This window comes from Maniola hyperantus, chromosome 21, assembly GCF_902806685.2.
Source record: "Maniola hyperantus chromosome 21, iAphHyp1.2, whole genome shotgun sequence".
NCBI classification, from domain to species: domain Eukaryota; kingdom Metazoa; phylum Arthropoda; class Insecta; order Lepidoptera; family Nymphalidae; genus Maniola; species Maniola hyperantus.
In genome coordinates, this window is record NC_048556.1 from 1,160,560 (window position 1) to 1,186,521 (window position 25,962).

The following is a 25,962-nucleotide window of genomic DNA, read 5'->3' on the forward strand; positions in this document are numbered from 1 at the left end:
TTCTGTAAGCACGCGCGTGTGTGTGGTTGAAACGTGGTGTTTTATATCAATTTTTGTTGAAAACAAATCAAAATGAAGGGCGACAAGAACGTAGACTTCCAAGCTTTAAAGGATATCGCGAACAAGCTTAGAATCGACAGCATAGTAGCGACAAATGCGTCGAAATCCGGGTAAGTTTGCAAGTATAACCTCAACCAAGTTTCCATTTGATTGAAGGACTAATGAAGGTTATAAAGGGCCGGTTCTCAATGCAGTCATGGTTAAATGTAACCCTTTAACTTGTAACATCATAATTTAGATGGTGTATCATCTTTATATAGCACCTTTCGGTTAAGTAGGTATATTGAGTGTTATAATTATTTGACTTTGAGAATGCATGATGACCCGTCGCATGATCTTATCAACATAGCATGTTAATTAAACAGGTAGGTAGGTATTCCGATTTCCGATGGAATAATTACCATTAGTAATTATCATTTCTGCATAATGATGCTTCACTGGCGATAACTTTACGTAGGCATGCATGTTGTCTCACAGTGTTTCCCTTCACCGATGCATATACCTACTTAATTCTTTTTAGCGCACATGATTCTGTATAGTCAGAGGTGCATGCCCGGAATCAAACCTCAGACCCCCCAACTAGAAGGCTGACTAGAATATCTTAATTCTTAACCACTAGGTTATCACTGTTTTTATTGTGCCTACAAGGTCATTTGCTAATCATTGTTTTGTTGGCATCAATTATTTAATATTACATGATTTAATCATCACAATTGGTTCGACACTAGTACTATCTTTAAGTAATAAGTAAGTTAGTACTATAAATCTAAATATATAAAAAGAAAAGGTGACTGACTGACCGACTGACTGACGGACTGATCTATCAATGCACAGCTCAAACTACTGGACGGATCGGGCTGAAATTTTGCATGCAGATAGCTATTATGACATAGGCATCCGCTAAGAAAGGATTTTTGAAAATTCAACCCCTAAGGGGGTGAAATAGGGGTTTGAAATTTGTGTTGTCCATGCGGACGAAGTCGCGAGCATAAGCTAGTATGTAATATAAGTATGTGGCAGAAAGTAATATACATCAATCATTAGAAAGAGATAGAATTGTAGAGCAATTTTCTCTGTCGTTTAGACTGACAAAACATCATAATATAGGTATGAGTGACAGGGACAACGCTCTACACAGCCGAAATGTCATTGTAAAGGCTGATGTACATTACTTTCTGAAGCTTACTGTAAATATCAACTTGAAAATAGGTATATTGGTTTTACATTTAAAATTAAAAACTATTATGTATTGTAACTACTTTATTATTGACTAGCTTATCCCTGTGACTTTGTCTGCACGGACTACACAAATTTCAAACTGGTATTTTACCCCCTTAGGGGTTGAGTTTTCAAAAATCATTTATGTTATTTGCCAGACACCCCACATCATGCGCGTCCATGGCGGAGATCATGTCGGTGCTGTTCTTCCACACCATGCGCTACAAGATCTCAGCACCTAAGGATCCCTCTGCAGACAGATTCATACTATCCAAGGTAACTACTTGCAGATAATATCAATCAGTCAGTCAGTTCTACTGTCATATAATCTATTTTGTGTGTCCAATAAAAAAAAATCAGCCTAAAAGTAATTTCCCCCAATGGTGGGCAAGGGTCAGTTCATTCCTCTCGTTTTTAAAAATAATTATTCACTAGGCACCATTTTAATATGAGAAATGTCTTCCAAAATACGTAAAATCCACATTCTTTGACTAGTAGACACATACTGATTTGACAAGTTGTCAAACACCAGATTGTTTGTCTGTAGGGTCATGCAGCCCCCATCCTGTACGCAGCGTGGGCAGAAGCTGGCCTCTTCCCCGTAGAAGACCTGAAGAACCTCCGCAAACTGGACTCCGATCTTGAAGGTCATCCCACACCCAGACTGAACTTTGTAGATGTTGGCACTGGCTCACTGGGCCAAGGGTTGGCCGTGGCTGCCGGTATGGCGTATGTTGGCAAATACTTCGACCAAGCACCTTATAGGTAAGATCTCTAGCCAGTTTAATAGTTGTTCCCTTGTTTTGGAAATTAAAAATGTTACTGCTTTGTATATTTTGTCCAGTATAGCTTCATACCAGCCTAGGTCACTGCACAATCTAAACCTTTTGACATTAAATGTTGCAAATGACAAAAAAAATCATAACGTGCATAGAGATTGTTGCAAAAGTCGTTATTTCTTTGGTGAAATTTTAGGGTGGGTTTCCTCACTTGATTGAGTCTATGATACATGCTAGACAAGAATTTCGAATTTATTAAAGTGGCCCAATAAAGTGTAGTTTCATGAATATTTTAAGGTACTATCTATTTATTATTTGAAGACTTAAAATCGTAAATCAGTTCTTTTCGAAGCTATTTGCAAAAGAATCGAAAGACGCGTTCTCTAAACTAATTGTAGAGTATCTGCATCTCTTTAACATTGCAAAAAAAGGACGGATCATGAATTTTAAATTTAAACACACAAAATTTTAGTGCACACTACAAATTTAAACAATAGGTTCGCGCCTTGCCGCTAAAGTCACGAGGTTTGACAGCTCTAAGTTAAATTGTAACTGTCAAACTGTGGCTGTCCTTTTCATATTACATTGGTAGGAAGGGAATGCGAGTACTCTAAAACTTAGTTGTGATCAGAATCAGTAGCAATGTTTTGTATGGTCGGTTCAGAGTATACTGCTTGATCGGAGACGGGGAAGCCGCCGAGGGCAGCGTGTGGGAGGCGCTCCACTTCGCCAGCCACTACAAACTAGACAACCTGGTCGTCATCTTCGACGTCAACAGACTCGGCCAGTCTGAGCCCACTTCCCTGCAGCACCAGGTAACAACTGGCCAAGTGCGAGTCAGACTCGCGCACCGAGCGTCCCGTACAGTTTTACTACAGGCGTATTTTTCGACATTTTGTACGATAAATTAAAAACTATGATTGATTAAAATAAATAAAAATCTGTTTTAGAATGCACAGGTGAACACCTTTTATATGATACCCCACTTGATATAGTTATCTTACTTAGAAAATTGAAAACACTAATTATTAGTTCATGACCACAATTTAATTTTTTTTGTGTGGTAACCACAAATTCACGGTTTTCAGATTTTTCCCCTTATGTGTGATATAAGACCCTACCTGCTAAATTTCATTATTCTAGGTCAACGGAAAGTATCCTATTATAGGTTTCTTGACAGACAGACGAACAACTTTTCCTTTCCTTTAGAGTTATTTGTACAATGGTCCGCAACCCTTTGTATGTGAATCCGATTCGCACTTGACCATTTTTTTGCAGTTTTTATTTTCAATTGAATTGAATAGAATTGTGTAAATTTGTAAGCGCAGTAAAGAGCGTCTTATCCCCCATGGATATTCGTAGACAAGTTGCGCCACAGCATCCCAGCCTCTCATCTCAACATTGTCTGATAAGAGATAACAGCTGACATTGAACCTTTTGACTTTTACATAACTCTTTATCACTTAGTTACTATGTGGTATATAATATATTGTGTACTTTAGAGTATCTAAATATATAAAAGGAAAAGGTGACTGACTGATCTATCAACGCACAGCTCAAACTTTGGACGGATCGGGCTGAAATTTGGCATGCAGATAGCTACTATGACGTAGGCATCCGCTAAGAAAGAGTTTTTTGTAAATTCAACTCTTAAGAAGGTAAAATAGGGGTTCCAAAATTATGTAGTCCACGCGGACGAAGTCGCGGGCGTAAGCTAGTATTTCGATATTTTGTTTGTTTCAAATAGATCAAGGTTGGGATTATCACTATTTAATTATAGATTTTACGATAAATTTGTGGAAATCCTGAATATAGAATATTATCTGATACCCGCGTCTTCTTCTACTTCGTCCACGTAGATGTAGGCTTTTATAAATCCCGTGGGAACTCCTGTCACTCTCCAGGACTTTAACTATACCCATGCTAAAAATCACGTGATTGAAGAACAAACCAACAAACTTATAAACTAATAAACCAACAAACAAACACACTTTCAATGGATAGTGACTAGATTGTGGCCGCGACTCCGTCCGCGTCAGAACTTATGCGGAATCTACTTATCTCGTGGAACCATTAGATTTTCCGGGATAAAAATCCATCCAGTCTATATCCATTTCTCTTGAGATGGATATAATACTGGATATGCAAGCTATCTTTGTATCTAATAGTTGATGCTCGCGACTTCAGTGTGATTTAGGTTTTTAAAAATCCAGAGGGAACTTTTTGATTTGCTGTACCAAATCAGATTGGTTGAACGAATGAACCGTGAAAAGTTAGCAGACACACAGACACACACTTTCACATATCTTTACTTGTAGATGGACGTATACGCCGCTCGCCTCAAATCCTTCGGCTTCCACACGCTAGTAGTAGACGGCCATGACGTCACGGAACTGGTGAAGTCGTTCGACGAAGCGGCATCAGTGTCGGGCAAGCCTACCGCCGTGGTGGCCAAGACTTACAAGGGCAGAGGTTTCCCGGGCATCGAGGACAAGGAGAACTGGCACGGGAAGCCGCTGGGTGCTGAGGGGGACAAGATAATCAAGGTAGGTTGATTTAGTTTGCAAGTTGCATAATAGATGGCGCTAGCTGTTTAATACGACACGCTTACAAGTTAATTAATTTGGTTAAATGAACCTCACATTTATTTTCTCTTCCTCCAAATCTAGTAGATTAGAATTATTATTTAAACTCAAAACTTTTCGTAAAAGATTTTTCACCGAAATGATTTCTTCTCTCTACAGTGTACAAGGTTATCATTTAGGGTATATTTTAATCATTGATATAATTCTTGTGTTTTACGTATAAAAAAGACATGCGCCATTTTAACTTCATGTGTCAAATTTCATGTCAAAATACCGTTCACCTTTAAAATAAGGGCTAAAATCGTAGTTTTCACATGACATTGACAGTTGACCCATAGAGTTAAAATGGCGTGTGAGAAGTCATTTTGTATGGACTATAAAAAGCTTGTAATTTTACATCAATAGCATTAATTGATATAGATCTACAGTCACGGTAGGAAATTTGATTCATTCATTTTATGGACATAATAATATTATGCACTGACTAAAATTGTCATTGAAGTACATTACAGTTAATGTATTTCTGTACGTCACGTGCTATAGCAACTTGTGTGTCGTACTCACGCGGCCGCTGTCGGTCGACGTGGCCAGTAGCATTCAGACAGGGTTCCGTAGTAAACAAGGCCATGAAGAGAGCTATGCTTGGAGATTCTACATGTGATCAAATAACAAACGAGGAGATCCGTAGGAGAACCAGAGCAACCAGCCAAGCTGAAGTGAAGCTGATGGGGAGAGCATCCCACCGGGATGAACCGATAGACTGCTTTCCTTCTTCTCTCTGGGCTGATTTCCGCGCTTAAACATTTCCGTCTCTTGTGCGTGCATTGCCCAGAAGCCGAGTAGCCCACCCAGGTTGCCGAGCGCATCATGGGTGATATCCCAAATGGCACTCGTGCTGTTCTGCCACGCCCATACACTCCAGCAGCACTTGCGTCGGTGTTTTATCGACCTCCATGCAGGCCCTGCACAGAGGACTGTCGGTGACACCTATACCGAAAAGGCGTTTGTTTAGTGAAACCGATAGACGTTGGGGTCCAAGCAGGTGCTTAGCGTAGCGTCGGAAGACCTCCCACTAAATGGACAGACGATATCAAACGAGTCCCAAGGAGCCGCTGAGTTCAGGCGGCGCAAGACTGCGGCATGTGGAAGTCCCTACAAGAGACATGTCCAGCCGTGGACGTCTATCTATGTTGATGATGATGATACATCTTAATTCTAGAAGAGTGACAATCTTTAATCTCCTCTTTTTTTTCAGCACCTCCAATCTCAGATCAAGAACGCGTCAATCACCCTCAAGCCCCAGCCTCCCCTAGCAGAGGCGCCCAAAGTGCACATCAGTGATATCACCCTCTCCTCCCCCCCTGCGTACAAAAAGGGGGAGTTGGTGGCCACTAGACTAGCTTACGGCACTGGACTTAAGAAGATCGCGGACACCAACCTCAGGTAATAAGTTTACACTACGCCATTTTTTTCTAGATTTTGAAGTGTATTTTATGCAGTGACAATTTACTCAAAATACATTAGAATGGTGTATTTTATGTAGTCACGTGCTAGAGCAACCTGTGTGTCGTACTCATGCGACTGTTGTCGGTCGACGTGGCCAGTAGCACTCAGACAAAATACTAATTGAAATTATAGACGAATCGATTTAATTTTCGCATCGATAAAAATAGATATTCCAGTGTTTGAAAACCAAAGTCTTCGAACAGTGCGTGTTGCCAGTGATGACATAATTATGTGTCGCTAACAGATTACTGTGGACTTTATAAGAGAGCCCAGAGTCACTCGACGGGCGATGGAAAGATGCTTGGAGTTTATCTACGCTGTCAAATCAGAAATTATGTATCGCTAACAGTGGCCCTACCGCGGTTGTTTGACAGCTACAATGTCACGATCGCAATCATCTCTGATTGGTTAATGCTCGCTCACTATTGGCCACAATGCATTGTTGCAACAAGAATCGCACAAATTCAGCCAATCAGAACAATTGAGATTGTAATAATGATTGATGCAGGTTTTAGACAATCGCCCTACAGATTTCTGTGGACTTCATAAGAGAGCCCAGAGTCACTCGACGGGCGATGGAAAGATGCTTGGAGTTTATCTACGCTGTCAAATCAGAAATGAGGACAAATCGTAACAGAATCAAACTAACCGACACAGCGCAGCGGGGTTGTGAAGCTGAAGTGGCAATGTGTGATAGTGCACTTAGTTAGAACCGATAGACATTGGGGTCCCGAAGTGCTAGAATAGAGACCTCGCACTGGAAAGCGCAGCGTTAAAAGAATCCCAAAAGCCTTTTGTTTTTATTGACAAGGTGACATAGAATAAGAAAAACACAGAGTAATAACATTTTTTGTTGCAGAGTGATCGCTATGGATGGTGACACGAAAAATTCTACATTCAGTGACAAACTGCGAAACGCTTACCCCGACAGGTGAGTGGAATATATTATAGGGTTTTATTTTATTGTACACTTCAGCGAACAATTTCTCAACTTCATAGTGGTTAAGACTAAGTTAAATAACAACTAGCTATGATTGACTTCAGTCACACACACGCACACACACACACACACACACACACAATATTGTTACTAAAATAGCCTAATTTAAATTTAAATTTGTACTCCATATTAATCGATGGATCCAAGGGAAGGCTGCGGCGCCCGTAACACTGGTTTACCTAGCATGGACGCCAAAGCACTCCTTCAGGTTCTCATATTTTTATTGTTTCTACCTTTTTATGTGTACTAGTTTTAAGGAGTCTTTGTCTTGTACAACATTTTTGAATAAATAAATATTTAAAAAAAATAGGGTTTGTTGATCAAATTTTGATACTAGATTGTTCCGGCGACTGTGTCTGCGTGGATTCAAGTTTCCTGTGAATACTCTTTGATTTTTCGGGACCAAAAGTAGCTCATGTCCTTCCCCGGGATGCAAGCTATCTCTGTATTGAATTTCGTCAAAATCGGTTAAGCGATTGGGCACTCAAACCGAACCGAGCTAGCGACCCGTCCCAAAGGTAGTTTATTACGAGTTTCGAAGGGATCTCTGATTTTTTGAAAATAAAATATAGTCTATATCACTCAGGAATAATGTAGCTTTCTACTGGTGAAAGAATTTCAGAATCGTTTCAGTAGTTCAAGAGATTAGTTCCTATCATAGAGCAGAAACAAAGAGGAGTTGGCCTAAGCAACTGTGCACTGTGATTTTCAACTAGGTCCTGACGTCATCACTGTGGGCGGGGCCTTAGTTAGTATGCTGTCTGCGTTCGTCAGGTTCGGTCAGGTCAGGAGACTCGTATTATCGGTGTGTTTTCGCGTTTTTAAGAACAAAAGGATGAAGTGTTGTGTTTTATCGTGTCAAAGTTATTCAGACAGACGTTCTGATGCTATGAATGGTATCACATTTCATTTGTAAGTAATTTTATACGTAATTATTAAAATAGTTCTAGAAAATGACATCTAGTGTGAGATAGCTGAACTATGTAGTGACATCAATATATCGATGTTAGGTCGCTAAGCGAGTAGTTTTGCTACTAACCCGCAGATGGAAAATTGAGAAGTGGGCGGCGTTCCACAACCCCTCACCCCGCAAAATGTCACTCGATATTTCATAGGGAAATCTTAAAGGTTCGTACGCATCTGAGCGGCGCGGCGCGGCGCTTCAGTGAGCTTCACGTCGCGGCACAGAGCTTCAAAATATCATTTCTATCATTTTGTATGGCGCATATCGCACTAGAGCGGCGCGGCGCGGCGCTTCACCGCGCGTTGCCGCGCGGCACGGCTGGAGAGAATATTTTGAAGCGCACCGAAGCGACGCGCAGTGCAGTGACGCTAGTGCGACATACCCAGCGGCGCGGCGCGGCGCTTCAGTATGCGTACGTCGCTCGAATAAGATACACGCGCATCTTGTTAGGTATTTAAAGTACAGGCAAGAATCGGCAAGATAGACCTCAAAATAAATAACGTAGGTTTAATTTTTGACACATGACGTGTTCCTCATGCTCTTAGAAGTATATCCTCAAAGGTCCCAACCCCTAGGATGTCGGCTTCCCCCCTTCCCAGTGTCTAAATGTATAAATGTCTCTCCGAGCGTTATGAGAAAACATCAATGGTAAAAATAATCCTGATTAAATAACTATAATATATTATGTACATATTATACCTACCTACTTCATCTAGGTAGAATTAATAGTTTCGGAAATATGCCTACCTATTGTTGTACTTGTGTTTATATTATACTAGCTTATGCCCGCGACGTCGTCCGCGTGGACTACACAAATCTCTAACCCCTATTTTACCCCTTAGGGGTTGAATTTTCATAAATCCCTTTTCCACGCGGACGAAGTCGCAGGCATCATCTAGTTGCATTTTTTTTTAGATTTTTAATCCCGTGTGAACTCTTTGATTTTCCGGGATAAAAAGTTGCCTACCTCTGTCAATTCCCGGAATGCAAGCTACCTCTGGTCCAAACTTCATATAAATGGGCCTTTAACAATCCCGTGGAAATTCTTTCATTTTCCAGGATAAAAAGTAGCCTGTCCTTCCCCGGGATGTAATTCAACTTTGTACCAAATTTCATCAAATTCGGTTAAGCTGTTGAGCCGTGAAAAGCTAGTAGATAGACAGACAAATACACTTTTGCGTTGATAATAATATAAGTATGGATATGCATAAATATTTTTTTATAATTTCCATAAAAACTATCATCATCATCATCATCATCAACCGATAGATATGTCCACTGCTGGACATAGGTTTCTTGTAGGATTATATTACCGACCTGTGTGGTATACCTATTGTTTCTAATGTAATTTCCACAAAAACTATTAGGCAATCGCATAAAGAATTTTGTCTTTGACATTCTGAAGTAAATGTGAAATGGTACAGAGTCATTAAGAAGGCGAGGAAACAAAATGTGATATCCTTCTTGATAGCGTGACTTTGGTATGTCAGCAATCCATTTCTTCTTCTTTTTTAGGGTTCCGTACCTCAAAAGGAAAAACGGAACTCTTATAGGATCACTTTGTTGTCTGTCTGTCTGTCTGTCTGTCTGTCTGTCTGTCTGTCTGTCTGTCTGTCTGTCTGTCTGTCTGTCCGTCTGTCTGTCAAGAAACCTACAGGGTAGGTACTTCCCGTTGACCTAGAATCATGAAATTTGGCAGGTAGGTAGATCTTATAGCTGACATTTGGGGAAAAATCTGAAAACCGTGAATTTAGGGTTAGATCACACAAAAAAAATTAAATTGTGGTCATGAACTAATATTTTAGATTAGTATTTTCAACTTTCGAAGTGAGTGACTATACCAAGTGGGGTATCATATGAAAGGTCTTCACCTGTACATTCTAAAACAGATTTTTATTTATTTTTATGCATCATAGTTTTTGAATTATCGAAATCATACGACTGTAGTACGGAACCCTCATTGCGCGAGCCTGACTCGCACTTGGCCGGTTTTTTCTCTTCGATAATTCGTTCTTCTTCTGCACAACAAAGAAATAATAATCAAATCCTCTTCACTGTCGCTCATCTTGCGACGTTGTTGCTCGTACGCGAACGGGTGTAGAAGTGACGCGCAAGTGACGCGAGCTGCCGCGTACTGAAGTTGTAGTGCGGTAGGCACCGTCGAGCGGCCTGAGGTGAAGCGTTCTGCAGTCGGACTGAAGCGCCGCGCCGCGCCGCTCAGGTGCGTACGAACCTTAATACAACATCTCCTCTTTGTTTCTGCTCTATGGTTCCTATAGTCGCGGACATGCGCGCAGCAATCGGGCGGAGGGGCGTATGAGGCGGAGGGGCGCCCCCACTCCGACTGCCATTTCCCCCTGTGTACCCTGCGTACTATACAAACAAACTTAATACATGACCTCAATTGCACGACCGACACTATATTTGCATATCCTATTTGTATGTTTAGACTTTAGACCAAAGAATTTTTAAATACCTACTAATACTTATGTAAGTTATAAGAATGATTACTTCTAAATCCATGCTTCAGACTATGTTGTACTTACTATAACCTGTTAATTTAAGTTTAATATGACATTCTTACTGAAAATCGAAACTATTTTATATTAACATACTTGTACCTACTTAATATTACTAAATTATTAACAAAGAAGAAACTAATTGACATTATAACAAACTTAATGAGTTAGTGCGATCAATCAATAAATAAAAATAATTTCGATTCAAAATGAATGCCCTATATAATTACCTGATAAAATCTATTATAAAATAATGTAACACGTAGTTTGCATGTAATTGTATAATAATTATATATTTAGCATGTATGTATTGTTGATGTACCTAACTTTGCAATGCCCTAACGGGGCTTCATGTAACCATGAAAGCAAAAAAAAAAAAAAAAAAAACATAAATCATAAATCACTTATAAACCTTAACTCTGTATACATCTGTTTGTTGCAGATACATCGAGTGCTTCATCGCAGAGCAGACGCTGGTAGGCGCCGCGACGGGCGCCGCGTGCCGCGACCGAGCGGTCGTGTTCGCGTCCACCTTCGCCGCCTTCTTCACGCGCACCTTCGACCAGGTCCGTACAGTGCCACCTTCCATCTCACCAACCTTCTTCTTCTTCTTCTTCACTCTGGGCTCCCGGTACAGTACACGGCAGACAATAATGTACATGGACCTTTAGAACGAGAGTTCGGCTTTGTAGATCGTTCTCTCTGTCACTCATACGTATATGACGTTTTGTCGGTCTCAACGACAGAGACAATGCTCTACAAATCTGCTATCTCCTCCTAAAGGTCGATGTACATTACTTTCTGCCGCGTACTATGCCTCGATTTGAAATTGTGTTTTTTAAATTCCAGCACAGATTTTTTACATGAAGTACATATTTGTGTATAAGTACTTCACAAAAGCGTGCTAAAATCAAATTGTGTGTCGTACTCACGCGACCACTGTTGGTCGACGTGGGCAGTAGCATTCAAACATTCTATTTGTAATATTTAATCAAATAAAATACAAGATATAAATATAAATAAGTAATCGCTATAAATAAACAGACATAAATATAAATAAGAAAGCTCAGAGTCAGTCAGCGGGCGATGGAGAGAGCTATGCTTGGAGTTTCTCTATGTGATCAAATCAGAAATGAGGAGATCCGTAGGAGAACTAGAGTAACCGACATAGCTCAACGGGTTGCGAAGCTGAAGTGGCAATGGGCAGGGCACATAGTTCGTAAAACTGATAGAGGTTGGGGTCCCAAGGTGCTGGAAAGGCGACCTCGCAGTGTTGGAAGACCCCCACTAGGTGGACGCACGACATCAGACGAGTCGCAAAGAGTCGCTGGATGTCGGCGGCTCAATACCGTGGCGTGTGGAAGTCCCTACAAGAGACCTATGTCCAGCAGTGGACGTCTATCGGTTGATGATGGTGTACTAACTGTTAGCTTATTGAAGTTAGTTTAATGAATTAGACAATATTTGACTCATCCGATGTCACGCGATCTGTGGTGGGGAAGCCATCTTGAATCAATTTGTATAAATACCAGTGTTTGAAGGTTTTAAAGCCAGTCTCGTTCCGACTCGAGACTCAACGACTAGTAAATACTTTTGTGTTTAGGTCGATATTTTGATTAAGTGGTTATAATAGCAATTGTGCCCTAATCAAGTTAATATTGCAGTTAGGTTATAATAAAGATTAAATCTCTCGATTAGCCTCTACGCGTTGTGATCTATATCCACGTGCAAGCTTTATATGAGGGAACATTTTAATAACTTATGAAATTAGTTAAATTCAACCTACTTTTCTGACTTATGCTTTAATATATGAAATGCCCCCCCTCTCCTTCCACAGATCCGCATGGGCGCCATCAGCCAGAGCAACATCAACCTCGCAGGATCGCACTGCGGGGTCAGCATCGGCGAGGACGGACCCTCACAGATGGGGCTGGAAGATCTGGCGCTGTTCCGCGCAGTGCCCACCGCCACAGTGTTCTACCCGTCGTGAGTGCACTACACCATTCAATACAGACTATAGTCGACGCATTTTAAACGGAGTCGTCGAGTTATCTGTCTGTTTCGCTCGCACTTACAGGTCGTAGGTAAGTGCGAGCGAAACAGAGAGATAATTCGACGACTCAGTTTAAAATGCGTTGACTATAGTCTTATTAAATGAGCGATGCGAGCTCTTTAAGTCTACTTGGGCGAACATACATTTGTCCGTCCATCTGTGCGTTTGAGCCGCATAACTTCTGAATAAATGTTGTTCATAAATAATATGTAATTTAATCGTCCTTAGTTTATACGTACATAAGTAGATGATGCCCGCAAAACAAACATATCAAATAAATGCTTTACGTAGGGACGCGGTGTCGACGGAGCGCGCCGTGGAGCTGGCGGCCAACACGCGCGGCATCTGCTACCTGCGGACGTCGCGGCCCAACACCGCCGTCATATACGACAACGATACCGTCTTCAAGGTGACTTTCATTTACGTAGGGACGCGGTGTCGACGGAGCGCGCCGTGGAGCTGGCGGCCAACACGCGCGGCATCTGCTACCTGCGGACGTCGCGGCCCAACACCGCCGTCATATACGACAACGATACCGTCTTCAAGGTGACTTTCATTTACGTAGGGACGCGGTGTCGACGGAGCGCGCCGTGGAGCTGGCGGCCAACACGCGCGGCATCTGCTACCTGCGGACGTCGCGGCCCAACACCGCCGTCATATACGACAACGATACCGTCTTCAAGGTGACTTTCATTTACGTAGGGACGCGGTGTCGACGGAGCGCGCCGTGGAGCTGGCGGCCAACACGCGCGGCATCTGCTACCTGCGGACGTCGCGGCCCAACACCGCAGTCATATACGACAACGATACCGTCTTCAAGGTGACTTTCATTTACGTAGGGACGCGGTGTCGACGGAGCGCGCCGTGGAGCTGGCGGCCAACACGCGCGGCATCTGCTACCTGCGGACGTCGCGGCCCAACACCGCCGTCATATATGATAACGACACCGTCTTCAAGGTGACCACACATTATCATACTATGCATTTTTCACTTGATTTGATTTTTTAATTTGTTAAAAAAGTTGTGCTTATAGAATTTTTCATTAACTTGTAACTTTGTGAAGGTGTGTTTTTAACATGTTTTGTTAACAAACACATGTTAACAAAACTAACAGACATTTTTACGCACAAACCACTGCGACTCGTTCATCGCAGACCGGTTTGTTTCCGCGTGCAGCCGCTTGAAGCGGGCGCATGTAGCACTTTTTATTCTCATCACCTAAAAACCCATACGTCACAAACTATTTTGTCACCTAGTCTTAAATTAACTTGAATTACCTGACAAGCAGACTTACACCAGAGTAACCGACATAGCTCAGCGGGTTGCGAAGCTGAAGTGGCAGTGAGCAAGGCACATACACAGTTCGAAAAAGCGATACGTTTTGGAGTTCCAAGGTGCGCGTGTGAGCGTGTGAGAGAGTGTGATGTCGAACTCGCACCGAAAAGCAACAACAAATAATTTGTGTTTCGGCGTTATGGGCGTTTTAAATAAATAATTAAACAACACTTGCTTCTACGATAAAGCAAAACATCGTGAGGAAACCTGCATGCTTGAGAGTTCTCCATAATGTTTTCGGCTGTGTGTGAATTGTTCCTTCCCCATTCCGAGACCCGTGCTCAGTAGTTGGCCGGCGACGACGGGTTGAGATGATGATTCAAACAAATCCTTTGCTATTGCGTAGGTGGGAGAAGCGAAGATAGTGCGAAGCGGCGCTTCGGACCGCGTTCTGCTGGTGGGCGCGGGCGTTACCTTACACGCCGCGCTCACCGCCGCCGCTGCGCTCGCGCAGGACGGTGAGTGCTATTTTTTTTTCGGATTGAGTATACTGTGTTGGCCCTACTAAGTAAAAAGTAGTACGCAGTCGAGATGGCAATCGGGGCGGGGCATTGAAGGCGGGGGGACGTCACCCGCGCTCGCTCGCACCGGGTTAGCGCGGGGACTGTGTGGGTGTGCGGGGCGTCCCCATCCCGATTGCCATCTCGATCTGTCGCGTACTATAGATACTAGCCGCTGCCGCGTCACTTGGCGCGTCAAGCTGCGCCTGGGGGTGAGCCCTAGGGCTCGGAAGAAATAATTGGAGAAGTTAGGGGGTAACGTCCTCCTAAGGGCGCCTCCTGTGAGGCTCGGAGCACGGCTTAGGATGTCGTTGGGTTAGTTGGTAGGACTTGTTTAGGCCGTACGCCACCGAGGCCGTGGTTAGTTAGAAATCGGGGACGACTTCGCCGGCGAAGACGCTGTAAAGAGGTTGAATTTGTGTGCTGTGCATTGTTGGTCATGATTTGATCGTCAGGGTCGTTAAGGACGTGCTTAGGACGTCTTTTAACGGAGGTCGTTAAGGACGTGCTTAGGGCGTCTTTTAAAGGAAGTCGTTACGATCGAGGGTGTAAGGTTAGTGGGAACATTCACTCCCTATATACCCTCTCCCTCTCTTCCCTTCTACATTTCTTGATTTGTTTCGGTCTCCTAGACAAACTAACTAGTTTGTCATGATTTTTTATTTAAGTCAGCCAAGAGGTAGTATTGTGTCATTGCAGGTGTGGAGGCGCGCGTGCTGGACCCCTTCACCATCAAGCCCCTGGACGAAGCAGCGCTGCGCAAGCACGCCACAGCTGTCGGCGGACGAGTGGTGGTGGTGGAAGATCATTACCAGGCCGGTATGTGTTGACAATTGACATAGCTTTAGTTTTATACATACTTCCTCACTATTAAATAAATAAATAATAATAAATAATCTTTATTTCCTCAGACATTAAAGGCCCACAATATTATGTTAGTAACCATCTTAACCTATGTTAGTAACTATATAGGAGCCTCAATAGCTCAACCGGTATAGGAGTGGACTGAAAACCGAAAGGTCGACGGTTCAAACCCCGCCCGTTGCACTATTGTCGTACCTACTCCTAGCACAAGCCTGACGCTTAATTGGAGAGGAAAGGGGAATATTAGTCATTTAACATGGCTAATATTCTTTAAAAAAAAAAAAAAAAAATTATAATATAATGTATGTTAGTAAGAAACTTATTCTATGTTAGTTAATATAATTAATATACTTATTAACTAACTATTGCATCGTCATTATCTAGATATCTAAATCGAAATAAATATATAAGGAATAGCTGACTGACTGATCTATCAACGCACAGCTCAAATTACTGGACGAATCGGGCTGAAATATGGCATGCAGATAGCTATTATGGCGTATACGACATCTGCTAAGAAAGGAATTTTGTAAATTTTTCACCTAAGGGGGCAAAATAAGGGTTTGAAATTTTACAGTCCACGCGGATGAAATCACGAGCATGAGCTAGTCGACCGATAAATGTCGACTGCTGGTCGATCTTGTAGGGATTTAATAACTATATCCATGCAAAGAATCACGGCAATCCGTTGCTTCGTTGTGACGTGATTGAAGGACAAACCATCAAATCAACACGCATTTATAATTTGGGTAGTAATCATCATAATGGTTACCTGCAGGTGGTCTGGGCGAGGCAGTGATGTCAGCGTTGGCCCTGGAGCGTGACGTCATAGTAAAGCATCTATTCGTCAAGGAGGTCCCACGCTCGGGTGGACCGGATGAGCTGCTGGACAAGTACGGTATCTCCGCTCCGCACATCGTTAACGCCGCCAAGCTAGTTCTCAAGGCGTAGATGTGTGCCAGGTCAATGAACTAATAACTACCCTCCAATTCATTTAAAATCTCCATTTTTAAATAAATAATACGAATCGAGTCATCCTACCGACTGCGCCACTTGTGATGTTTGAGTAAAAGTAAAAATACTTAATAATATCTAGCGATTGAAAAGCCTCTCTATCTATCGCGTAAACTCTTATCTTTCTCTCTCTCTCTCTCTTTTATCTTTTATGTGAGACAGAGATAAGGGCGATGGAAAAACTGGCCCTTATTTATTGTTTAAATTTAACGGTTTTTTTTTATGTATTGTAGGGTAGTTCTCTATAAAATTCCTTATTATTTTTATAAGAAAAATCAAATCAAAGATCAAATTCTGAGGTATGTTACTGATTAAGTTTTGATATGAATCGAATCATTCGTTACAAAAACTACTATTGAATAGTTTATAAGTGTCTCGTTTTCTATATTTTTTTTTACCTGGAAGTTTTTTTTGTAATGATAATACTTTTAAATCAATTAAAATATTACGCGTACAATCTGATCTCTAGTACGGTAGAGCAGTACTTTTGGTATAACAATAATTGACACTTACAGCAAATATGGCGAGTCTTTTCTCAGATTGTACGCGTCATATGGTTATTTTAAGATTTAAAAGAAACAGAAAATTTAAATTAGTTTATAATTCAGTGGTTTTGTTACTGTTCTCTAGATAAGGATCTCCGAAGTGTGTGCGAAATTTCGGCCGGAATTTTCGCAATGCATTGCTACTTTTAGTAATATATTTTTTATAATAAGCTTAGGGCTAAATTATATTAAACTAGCTGATGCCCGCGACTTCGTCCGCGTGGAATTAGGTTTTTGAAAATCCCGTGGGAACTCTTTGATTTTCCGGGATAAAAAGTAGCCTATGTCACTCTCCAGGTCTTTATCTATACCCATGCAAAAATCACGTCAATCCGTTGCACCGTTGCGACGTGATTGAAGGACAAACCAACCAACAAACACACATTCGCATTTATAATAAGGGTACTGATACATTAACCATGGCCGATATTTAACGACCAAAGTCATTGCACTCTTTGACTGTCAATTGTTGAATTTATAAGATGAAAATTGATGCAACTTATAATTTAAGCTACGAGGATTCGAAACGCGTCCTGATCTATGAAGCCTTCTGACCTTTAATAGTTATGTTGCCAATAAATGAAAATTAAAAAGAAAATTTTTTGAATCTCCAGTAACTCATTTAAAACTGTTTAGACTCGAAATAATATATGTATATTTGACATCAACATCAACATAGATATAGTTCTGGTTTGGTAAAGTTGTGCCATCAAGTGATTTAGCGTTCCGGTACGATGCTGCACGCTAGAAAAATCCGACTGAAATTTCGCACTTATGTCGGAGAATCAAAAATAATGATTTGGATATCCATTTATATTTTATTGATACAAGGCTGATGATGTGTGATACTATAGAAATTGAACTTGTGATTATGAATCTAAAGGTAGGCAACCTACAGTACGCGACCGGTTGAGATGGCAACCGGGGAGGGAACGCCCCGCACACCCGCACAGCTTCCACGCTATCCCGGTGCGAGCGAGCGCAGGTGCCTCATACCCCGATTGCCATCTCTACCTGTCGCGTACTATACTATACTTAATCCAGGAAAGAAGTTTGTATCGCGCTCTCTCTGTTACGTAATCCCATACAAATGACAGAGACGAAACAGTCAGTGGGCGCTAACCATTTCGATTCACCAACCAATCACAAACGAAACCATGTTTGCGAATTGAATTTCGAATGTTTTTTTGAAAACATGTTGGTCTCTCAAAATAGATTTTGAAATGACTCCCGTCTCTGTCATTTGTATGGTATTACTTAACAGAGAGAGCGCTATAGTAAATTGTAAGAGCTGTAACATTACCACGTTCACCATAGAGCTATCGGCTATTGTAGAGACTATTCTGGTGTAGTGCCGAATAGTACAGACAGAAAAAATACACTAACCTGTTTCATTTTTTGTCGGTCAGGTTTTCAAATCGGGGAAAAAATATACTTTCAGTCATTTTGTCGAGGACAATTTGACTCTTCAAACATACAAAAAGTCCTGGCTAACTTAACTCAGTTTCATACGCAAAGAATATTAAACTCTATTTCTATGAGGGATAATTCTTAAAATCGCCTGAAGCACGACTGCTTCTGTGTGACCAGATCTGTCCTAAATCCCCGGGGAGTGTTTGGGAAGAACGCGTACAAAACAGCCCAAAAGTATAGTTGAAGTTTGCGCAGAGCTTCCCTTTGGACAAGGACTAAGGCCCGATTTCTCAAAATTCTCACGGGATAGGGAATAAAAAGGATTTTTATTTTCGGTTTATGAGTAAAGCGAGAACTGCCCGTGCGAAGTTTCAAATCCCACCCGCGGGGTGATTACGTAAAACGTTGCAGCAGCGACAGCAACGCGACAGCAGTAGCAATGCGAAAGCTCATTTGCTGTCTCTCTTCTTCTTCTTATTTTGCTTTGTGGCTATTGCTGTCTCTCTCTAGCCGGACGTTTGACAGCAATGATCGCGAGATTTACGCCTGTCGCGAGATACGTAACTACCCCGCCGTTGCATTATTGTCGTACCTACTCCTAGCACAAGCTTTACGCTTAGTTGGAGGGGAAAGGGGAATATCAGTCATGATAACATGGCTATTATTCTTTAAGAAAAAAAGGCGGGGCTATTGATACTTTGTGCAAAAATATACTATTTTTCCGACTTCCAAAAAGGAGGTGGTTCTCAATTCGGCCCGTTTTTTTTTTTCACCTGTATTGGGCTCGGCACTATAACATGAATAGTCTCTAATTTCATTCCTAAACAAAAAACATTCCGTTACTCTATGGTCTCAAAAGTTCCTTTACAAAAATAAAATTACTGTTAAGAAGCAAATGGGACCGATTCTCTTGTACACAATCTCTAAACTAAACTAAATTAACAGGTCAAAATCTAGTGCTATCCTTTTCCGCAAGCAACATTGTGACAGGGATAGCAATAGATTTAGACGTGTCATTTTAGTTTAGTTTAGAGATTGTGCACGAGAGAATCAGCCCCAATGTTTGGAATATTCCACTACAGTTTGTTTGTAATCATGAATGGTTGTTAAATACATATATTTTATATACACAGCAAGTTGAAGTTGTATTGTTTTATAGTGTAGTTAGGCTGGGCATAGACAAGATAGCGTAATATATTGTGCTGATTAATAAAAAATATATGTAAAAAAGTGACTCATTTAGACAAAACAAAATAAGTCCTAATACGGTATTTGACAACTAGTCAAATCAGTAACTTTTTATCAAACGTCAAAACGTGCACTCAGTATACGATATTCTATGAAATACTGGAATGTGACGTCACATCATAATGACGTACTTTTTTAGTTTAATCGATAATTTAAAATGGTTAACTAACTTAAAACTAACTGCAGACGTGGATTTTACGAATTTTGGAACACCCTCTATTTAATAGTTCCTAAGAAATGATTTTATTTGGCATAGTCATAATCCCAATTAAAGAGATTCTGTGGTTAATTATATTTCTCTCTCGCTCCCACATATTATGAATAAGATGCATTTGCGAAAGGAAGACGCACACACTATATTATGCTATTTTGTTTTAAATATTATCTCCAGCCGAAAATGCCTTTTATATTTACATTTGCACAAGTTTTACAGTTTGGAATATTGTACCGGGTTAGTTGTAAGCTTAAATCTGTCATTTACTGTCAAATATGATTGATGTACATCGACCTGGAGGAGATAGCGGATTTGTAGAGCATTGTCTCTGTCGTTAAGACCGACAAAACCTCATATAGGTATGAGTAACAGAGACAACGCACTACAAAGCCGAAATGTCATTCTAAAGGCCGATGTACATTATTTTCTGCCTCGTACTGTACCTACATGTTAAATTGAGAAAAATCGTTGACGGTTGCAAAAAACTGGTTTTTAACCGACTTCCAAAAAGGAGGTGGTTCTCAATTCGGCCCGTTTTCTTTTTCGACTTTTTTTATGTATCGATTTCGATATCGATGTTACATCGATTTTTTCCAAGTTTCTGGACTGATTTGCAAATATTTTTTATAATAGGGACCAAATTCCAAGAACTGTCAGTGACTATTTTTGAAACTTCGAACTAAACTGAGAACATCAGTCTAGTGTCACCCTTTTCATAATGTTCTAAATGAAGTGAGACGGCATGTTATTTAGTGTAATCAAGTTTTATTATAATATGTTTACGGTACGAAATATTTTACGTCATTTCCGACAGTTATTTTCGGTAAACTTTTTACTGTCCTTTATTTTAAGTAATACTGATCGTGTTACGGCGATTACGCACTCATCCGATCCGAGCCCGTGAAAATACGTTCCTTTTTTTTGTATGGGAGCTTATGTCGTAGATAATCGCTGGTATTCTCACGGATGACGGATAGAACTCGGATGACGGAAGTGTAGTGCGTAATCGCCGTAAAGGACTTCCTTATAAACTAAAATCACAAACAAAGAAATAATTAGTTAAACATTTTATTGGTTCCACGGTACATTCCTGTTGTTTTGCATTTTGTGTGAATCACAGAAATATTGAGTTTTCTCCTTTTTTTTAATAAAGTTTATTTGAGTACAAAATGTAGTCTTATTTCATAAGTAACAGTACTTACATTTATTTTAAATTAACTTTAATATTTACAATTATTAACAATTACTAACAAATCAATGACTAGAACAACTCGATTGTATATACAGTTTGCACATATTATTTAAAAAAAAAATTTACTCATGCTAGGCCACAACCATTCCAATTACAATCTCAATTGTTGTGATTGTTGTCTTGTTGCAACAATGCATTGTAGCCAATAGGGAGCGAGCGTCAACCAATCAGATGTGATTGCGATCGTGACATTGCAGCTGTCATTTTACCGCGGCCGAGCCGAGCCGCTGGATTTCTAACAAAAGCTTGATTGTTACAGTTTGATAATCGCAATCAAGTCTGACTTTTGGTTAAAATGCACAGTTGCAACTAGAATAGAATAATATAATCCATACTAATATTATAAATGCGAAAGTGTGTCTGTCTGTATGCTACCTTTTTACGGCTCATCCGTTTCACCGATTTTGACGAAACTTGGTACAGAGATAGCTTGCATACCGGGGAAGGACATAGGCTACTTTTTATCCCAGAAAACCAAAGAGTTTCGCGAGATTTAAAAAAAAAAACCTAAATCCATGCGTATGATGTCGCGGGCATCCTCTAGTATAAAATATTATGTTATTGAAACTGACGAAAACCATCAAAGTTATCGAGATGCACTCGTAGTAGGGAAGACGGCCCTTTTAATAATTCTCATTTTTTAAACTAAAAATAAACAATAGTACCTATTATACAAATGTATACAGCTTTCATAATCGAAACAAATGTTTTAACAAACAACGTAGTTAGGCGTCAAATGACTAGATGTTAGTATAATCTGTTAGCTTAGGCAGTCTATCCGATATTATGTATTTATTTTAATACAATAAATTATCCTATTATATTATATCTATCCTATCCTATTATATTTAGTGTAAAGTTATGCATACAAGCCTTGCCTTAGTATTTTACGCTTTCCAAAATAAAATTTAATTATGTATATAAAGTAGTTAGTTGTTCAGCCACAAGATAATAAATTAAAATTACTATACTTTAGTTTTCCTTAGCTGACTTAAAAGAGATAAACAAATCGGAATAACCTTCTGGGAAAAACCGTAAGCGATACGATTTGCTCGGTGCCTTAGATCTTTTGGAGTTAGGTTTTTGACTTCGTAAGAACGTCGTATGGGCTGCGTATAGTGCGCCTCTTACGCGTTTCAGCGAAAAGCTTACCTTTTAAGTCGGGCAAGGAATAATATTGTTGTTGGAAAAGTGTACTGTACTGTGTGTAATGTACCTACATAATTTATTTTTTAACAAATCTGTTTTATTTCGAGTCAGAGATTCTATAAAATTTAACACAAAACAAAACTATCATTCATAGCATCTCGTACGTATATTCTTTGTTAAGCTTATCTTTACTCTTTCTTGTTTCAGCTCAGTAAAATTGTACAAATCAATAAATACAAAGTTCAATGTAATGGACGGAAACGCTGAAGAACACAGGTCCAAATTATAAGTCTCACTATAGGCAACTACTGTTATAAATGCAACTTTCCGCCACCAGCGCTTATTTAGTAGCTTAATTAGTCTTTGGCTTCTATACAACGTCTCTAGCACTAAACTTTGTGATTGCCTATTGACTGTCACTTTCAGTATATTACCAAATTACAGATGATGCCGCCTTGTGAAATGCTGTTTGGTCCACCCTCTTATGTGCTTGTGAGACTTGGGCGCTCGAAACGGAAGAACTCATCGCGTGCAATCTATCGAAAATGTGAATGTACAGGAAAATGCTCTTTTTTTAACTGGTTTTACGGCTCTGTGTTCTAGCCCTTTTGAGCCTGAAAATACTCAAGATAAGCTGGAACTACTGAACACTAAGGTCCACAAAGAGAACTCCACATGTCCACCATCATGGGAAGGTAGCTCGGACATTTACAGAGAGTATTCTCATTCCCAAGATTAGCATTGGATGGAAGATTTGAAGGCAAAAGGGCATGTCGCCAAAGATGCAAATGGTTGGACGAAATACGGGGGTGGACCTCGGACTTAGTTACCCGAAGTTAAAAGAGGCGGCTCTTGCCAACTTCGCTCCGAAGAAGGCACGCGATGATGACGATTTTTATATTGTCCATATTTCAGTCAATACCAACAATGGTGAAGATTCCAATATTAATAATTACTAGTTTGGTGCTAGAGGGGCAGTTTTTTCTTTCTTGGACATTATTGTGAAATCTTAAACCAAAGGTGAACCATGATAAAAAACTAAAATAACAGTTTCCTATATCCCCTTTGGTTTAAAATTGCCCTATTCTGTCACAAACATAATAGACTGTACGTCTACATACCTAACTATTATAACCTAAAACGTTTAATTTTAACTTGTCCATTCACTCACAAGATTTTCATTTGCTGGAGGTTTTTGGTCGGTCGGTTTTGGTTCTTCATTTTGTTTGTCATCCAACTCTCCAGGCAAATAGTCCTTCCAACTTCTAAACAAATACCTCGTGAACTTCCTCAGTTGCCGAAACTTGCAATACGTCGCGCCTTCCGCCGACTGCAGTTGCTGAGTCTGTATTAAAAACCCCTTTTCTTTAAACGTCTGTTCCAATTTCTCCCTTTGCAACGTCTTTCTTGACTTCCTTTTCTTTTTATTCAAATCTTCCTTAACATTAACGCTGTTTTGAAGATCAGGTTTCGGTAAAGTTGAAACCGATGTCCCAACTGATTCCGCTCTGTCTGGGTTCACATCTTTATGCATAAACTCGTACCCTTTATTTCCTTTGTTCCCCGTGCCACTGTAGTATCTAAAGTTTCCCCCGGAATCCACTGACAGCATCTTTTTTTCCTGTAACGATGGTTTGGATCCGCCGGTGAACTTAAATTTACAAATACTGACTTCAGTCGTTGGTGTTGTAGTACTGGTTTTAGCTGGCATGGGGGGAATGAATATTGCCGAGCGTTTCCTTTTAACAGGTCCTTGAGTAGGATTTGGCGATGCCCTCTTTTTTAGAGGTTCCGGACTTTTTGTTTTCTCGGCTTGTTTGATAACTTTAGGGTCTAAAAGTTCCGAAATTTGTTTGAGCACTAACTTGCTTTTGTTTTCATCAGGTGATGGATCGGTGACGGTGCTTTCACTTCCTGGTGTTGACAATTTTTCACGATCTTCTGGAGAGAATGGTAGCTGCCCTGATGCCGCTAGCCGTTGGTAGTACAACAGTTGAGTTTGTAGAGCTAATGGATGCATGTATATTCCAGCGTTCGGCCAGTAAACGTACCCTGGGAATTTCTCGTCATCAGGACTGGCTGTCGATTGGGCGGGTTCCGATAATGTCGGGGATATATTCCTTGTTTTTCGCGAAAGATCCGGCGAGCTATTCGCGGTTGGAGGAAAATTTGTATTCCTCTGTATTACTGAAATAGCATTTGGCTGCTCGCTTTTCACACTATCCTGCTCGGAACTGTCTTCAATCTCTGTCTTAACGTCTGGCGTTGAAGTGTAAATATTGCCAAACTTCTTTTGTATCTGCAACTTCAAATCATGCAAATCTCTAATGCAGAGATTTAGCGGTTCGTCGTCGCTATGCAAGGGTCCGGCTGTAGTTAGTGGCCCTTCGGGCATCGGTTCGTCGGGGCTGCAGAATCTATGCGGCGAAGGATTTTCTAACCTCCTCTTATACTCTTGAGACAATTTCTTTTCCAGAAGATTGGAAATAATTTTATTCTGCAAGTCCGTTTTGGAAGTACTGTGTGGTGTCTCTACACTTCTGAACGGAGGACACATTGTGAGGTTGCTCAGTCGCTCTTGAGGCGGAGGCTGGCCCGGAACAACGGTGCCATAATTTTCGTAAATTAAATGACAGATGTCTGCTTTTTTAGGTTTCCTGCCGCGTCTCGGTTTGGAGTTGTTCAACGTCATCTCTCCCATGTACGGGAGATCTTCGTACGTCATAATCTTGCTGGGTGTGATCGCTGGGACTTTCTTCTTCTTCTCGTCTTTCTTGGCCGCCATGTTAAAAGTGTTAGGAACCGTTAGAGGTCCAGTGTCATTCTGTACTCCGGCTAATCTTTGCGCCCAAATTTTGAACGTCTCGTTGGTAAAGTTGTTATTATCGGCGTTTTGTTCTTTTGGCTTTTCTACTGGTTTCTTCTTGTTAGCTTTCTGTAAACTCTGTTCATAGTGATCCAGATACTCTTGCGGCAACGCTTGGTGGTGGAACTTCAGCTTCCACCGGTTCTTCTGCCTGCTCCTCGTGTGTTTCGCTTTGGGCGGTTCAGCCTTGTCGAGGTTGCGGTCCTTGCTGGCAGACAGGAGCTGTTGACGCAGCAGTTCCTTGTTTTCTGATGTTCTGTAAAGTGAGAAAGTTAGATTTTAATAAAATGGTTGGACTTGTTGGTAGATTTTACGAGCTGGTACCTAGACAGTCAATATTTAAATCTATATCATTATAGAGATTAGGTATAGAAATAAATAATCTTGGACCAATTTTTATTTGTGGTTTTCGAAAAACATCGATCCTGGTTCTGTCTAGCCATCGATCTAGGTGGCACTAGATTTCTCCCTAATGCTTTAGAATATCCATTTGTTTGTCTATATATAAAAGGAAAAGGTGACTGACTGACTGACTGATCTATCAACGCACAGCTCAAACTACTGGACGGATCGGGCTGAAATTTGACATGCAGGTAGCTATTATGACGTAGGCATCCGCTAAGAAAGGATTTTTGAAAATTCAACCCCTAAGGGGGTGAAATAGAAATTTTTATAGTCCACGCGGACGAAGTCGCGAGCATAAGTTTGTCTATAAAATTACTGAAAATATGGAGCTTTCTTTGGAGGATTCTTGAATATTTTTTCATAATGTTTCGGTATAGTTGGTGTCAGATAAAAAAACGGGCAGTGGGTGAATGGGATTGGTGCACGATTTGTTCCGTTATCATTTGAAGCGCGGCGCAGCGGCGGAGTCATCG

At 40.8% G+C, this 25,962-nt stretch overlaps 2 protein-coding genes across 3 annotated transcripts in view; one reads left to right on the forward strand and one right to left on the reverse strand.

Moving 5' to 3' along the window:
* Positions 1-20,987, forward strand: LOC117992436 (transketolase-like protein 2). Its single transcript, XM_034980133.2, has 14 exons — positions 1-170; positions 1,437-1,554; positions 1,826-2,043; positions 2,722-2,872; positions 4,376-4,603; positions 5,898-6,085; positions 7,008-7,079; positions 11,074-11,197; positions 12,469-12,617; positions 12,976-13,093; positions 14,366-14,477; positions 15,219-15,338; positions 16,162-18,445; positions 18,596-20,987. The coding sequence occupies exons 1-13, from the start codon at positions 73-75 to the stop codon at positions 16,332-16,334; spliced, it is 1,869 nt and encodes a 622-aa protein (XP_034836024.1). The 5' UTR covers positions 1-72; the 3' UTR covers positions 16,335-18,445; positions 18,596-20,987.
* The window catches only part of LOC117992434 (uncharacterized), a 29,567-nt gene continuing 24,474 nt past the window's right edge, over positions 20,870-25,962 (reverse strand). For both annotated transcript variants that reach the window (XM_069505901.1, XM_034980132.2), the window contains exon 3: positions 20,870-25,340. In XM_069505901.1, coding sequence (XP_069362002.1) covers positions 23,369-25,340 — 1,972 coding nt within the window. In that variant the 3' untranslated portion in view covers positions 20,870-23,368. The remainder of the gene's footprint in view (positions 25,341-25,962) is intronic.